Below are 2,443 nucleotides of genomic sequence, written 5' to 3' on the forward strand. Positions count from 1 at the left end.
GTGGGCTCATGGCAAGAGTAGCAGCCTAACTAACAGCACCAATTCTTTAGTTCTTTCTTCAGTCATTGCCTAACAGACAACACTACTGAATCATACACTTTCAAGAATGCGTTATGGGAGTGAGATCGCCAAGCATAACCGAACGCCCAGGTGCCTTTGCGCCTGCAGCAGTTGCGTGCATCTGATGCGATCGAGCTCGTACGATTATAAAATGGCGAGACATACATGCCCTGCTTGTGATGCTCATCGCTGATGAGTTTGTTTCTCCGTAGGAGATCAGACATGGCGTTTCCCCTGGTTGCTCTGTTTTTCATGATCTCGGCTAGGTGGTGCCTGGAGGTCGCCCATGCCGGACGCCAGGTATTCGACGTTATGGACTTCGGCGCTATTGCCGACGGAGAGACGGATGACTCGAAGGTAATCGATTGTCGCGGTTTAACCATTCGTGCCACGAGGAATTTGCAAGTTTAGGGGCTTCCTTCTCTGCAGGCTTTTATAAGGGCGTGGATGAAGGCGTGCGCGTCGCCGGGGAGGGCCGCCGTCGTGATCCCCAAGGGCGAGTACCGGCTCCAGCCGGTGGTCTTCCGGGGGCCGTGCAAGGGCTACATGGAAGTGCGCCTCGCCGGCGTCCTCCGCGCACCCGACGACCTGGCCGCGTTCCGGGGCAGCCACGAGTGGATCAACTTCGCCAGCATCGACGGGCTGCTCGTCACGGGCGGCGGCACGTTCGACGGCCGCGGCGAGTCGTCGTGGCACCTCAACGAGTGCCCAACGAATCCGAACTGCAAGCCCCTCCCCGTCGTAAGCCGCGCTAGTTTCTCACTGTCTCAACTGAGCTGCTCGGCCAACATCGTGATATGATATGATAGAACTTCTCCTTAACCATTTCTTGGGACTCTGCTCCGGCACCGGCAGTCGATAAAGCTCGGGCGCGTCAGGAACGTGACCATCACGGCGGTGACGTCGCTGAATAGCAAGTTCTTCCACGTGATCATCATCGGCAGCCAGGACGTGTCCATCCATCGCGTCACCATCCGGGCTCCGCGGGACAGCCCCAACACCGACGGCGTCCACATCCAGGGCTCCTCCAACGTGCGCATCACCGACACGGCCATCGCCACAGGGGACGACTGCGTCTCCGTCGGCCCGGGGAGCGCCGACATCACCGTGTCCGGGGTGTCTTGCGGACCCGGCCACGGTATCAGCGTGGGCAGCCTCGGGAGGCACCCAGGCGAGGAGGACGTGCGCGGGCTGCGTGTGTCCAACTGCACCCTCGCCGGCACCGCCAACGGCGTACGCATCAAGACGTGGCGCGGCGGGCTCCGTCCGGGCTCGGTCGTGTCCGGTCTCGTCTTCGAAGACATCGTCATGAGGAAGGTCCGCAACCCAATCATCATCGACCAGGAGTACTGTCCCTACAGCTCCAGCTCCTGCCGCCATGAATCGGTCAGAACCACATCTTCTAATTTCTTATCAAATCCAAGAAACCGATCTTACGGTTTAAGCCTCACAGAATTAATCATGCAAGCGCAGCGGCCGTCCGTGGTGAAGATAAGCGATGTCAAGTTCAAGAACATCAGAGGCGTGTCGGCGACGCAGGTCGCGGTGAAGCTGTCGTGCAGCGGCGCGAGCCCGTGCCATGGACTAGAACTCAGGGACATCGACCTGAGGTACGTCAAGCGCGGCGTCGCCACAGAGTCACAGTGCGAAAACGTCGACGGTGGTGTCGCCGGCGGCATGCTCGTACCTCCCTCGTGTATATGAGTGCTGTAGATCGGATCGATGTGGTCACTAATCGGATAGTAGGACTAAAAAGCATGACACGCCAAAGATTTTGCTCCTTTCCTGAAAGCGATACTCTAAATCCCCAGCTCACATGACCTCGGGTAAATAGTAAAATCATAAAAAAGTCAAACAAATTTAATTTTTTTGGGTGAAACTTTGACAAATGTTTTCATAACTTTCAAAATTTCATCACCAGATGACATTGTGTAAAATGTGACAGAAGAAACAAAATCAATGTTCTAAAATGTGTTTGAAGATACCGTTTTGGAGCATCAATATTTTTTTGCCACATATTCCATGAATGTCATATGATGATGAAATTTTGCAAGTTATGAAAACATTAGTCAAAGTTTCATACAAAAAAAATCAGAATCTTTCAATATTTTAATTGCTTTGGATTTTATTGCTTGCACGAGCTCGTCATCAGAACTGATGTGTCCCTCCTTTCTTTTGTATTGTATTTTTTTTCTGTCGTGCATGGATTTGATTCACTTAGAATGAAGCATTAAAACATATAAATGGAATGAACACCTATCAAAAACAGCCCGTGCGTTGTAATGGAAAGTCAAGAATATCACACTCACGCAACTCAAGAATATAACTCAAGATCCAATAGATCCACATCCTTTATTTCAACACCTCGAACTCTTATCCTCAT

The 2,443-nt window shown here is 52.4% G+C and overlaps 1 protein-coding gene across 1 annotated transcript; it reads left to right on the plus strand.

Moving 5' to 3' along the window:
• Positions 1-244: 244 nt before the first annotated feature.
• LOC123413477 (exopolygalacturonase-like) lies at positions 245-2,029 on the plus strand. The gene is made up of 4 exons (XM_045106417.1): positions 245-417; positions 490-801; positions 916-1,446; positions 1,534-2,029. The coding sequence occupies exons 1-4, from the start codon at positions 253-255 to the stop codon at positions 1,762-1,764; spliced, it is 1,239 nt and encodes a 412-aa protein (XP_044962352.1). The 5' UTR covers positions 245-252; the 3' UTR covers positions 1,765-2,029.
• The last annotated feature ends 414 nt before the right edge of the window (positions 2,030-2,443 follow it).

Source organism: Hordeum vulgare, chromosome 7H, assembly GCF_904849725.1.
Source record: "Hordeum vulgare subsp. vulgare chromosome 7H, MorexV3_pseudomolecules_assembly, whole genome shotgun sequence".
Classification (NCBI taxonomy): Eukaryota; Viridiplantae; Streptophyta; class Magnoliopsida; order Poales; family Poaceae; genus Hordeum; species Hordeum vulgare.

Excerpts from the sequence above, each read along its gene's own strand:
- LOC123413477 (XM_045106417.1), top strand. The coding sequence starts at position 253 with ATGAGTTTGTTTCTCCGTAGGAGATCAGACATGGCGTTTCCCCTGGTT. Across the intron at positions 418-489 it reads GAGAGACGGATGACTCGAAG|GCTTTTATAAGGGCGTGGAT; the intron begins GTAATCGATTGT and ends CCTTCTCTGCAG. Across the intron at positions 802-915 it reads ACTGCAAGCCCCTCCCCGTC|TCGATAAAGCTCGGGCGCGT; the intron begins GTAAGCCGCGCT and ends CGGCACCGGCAG.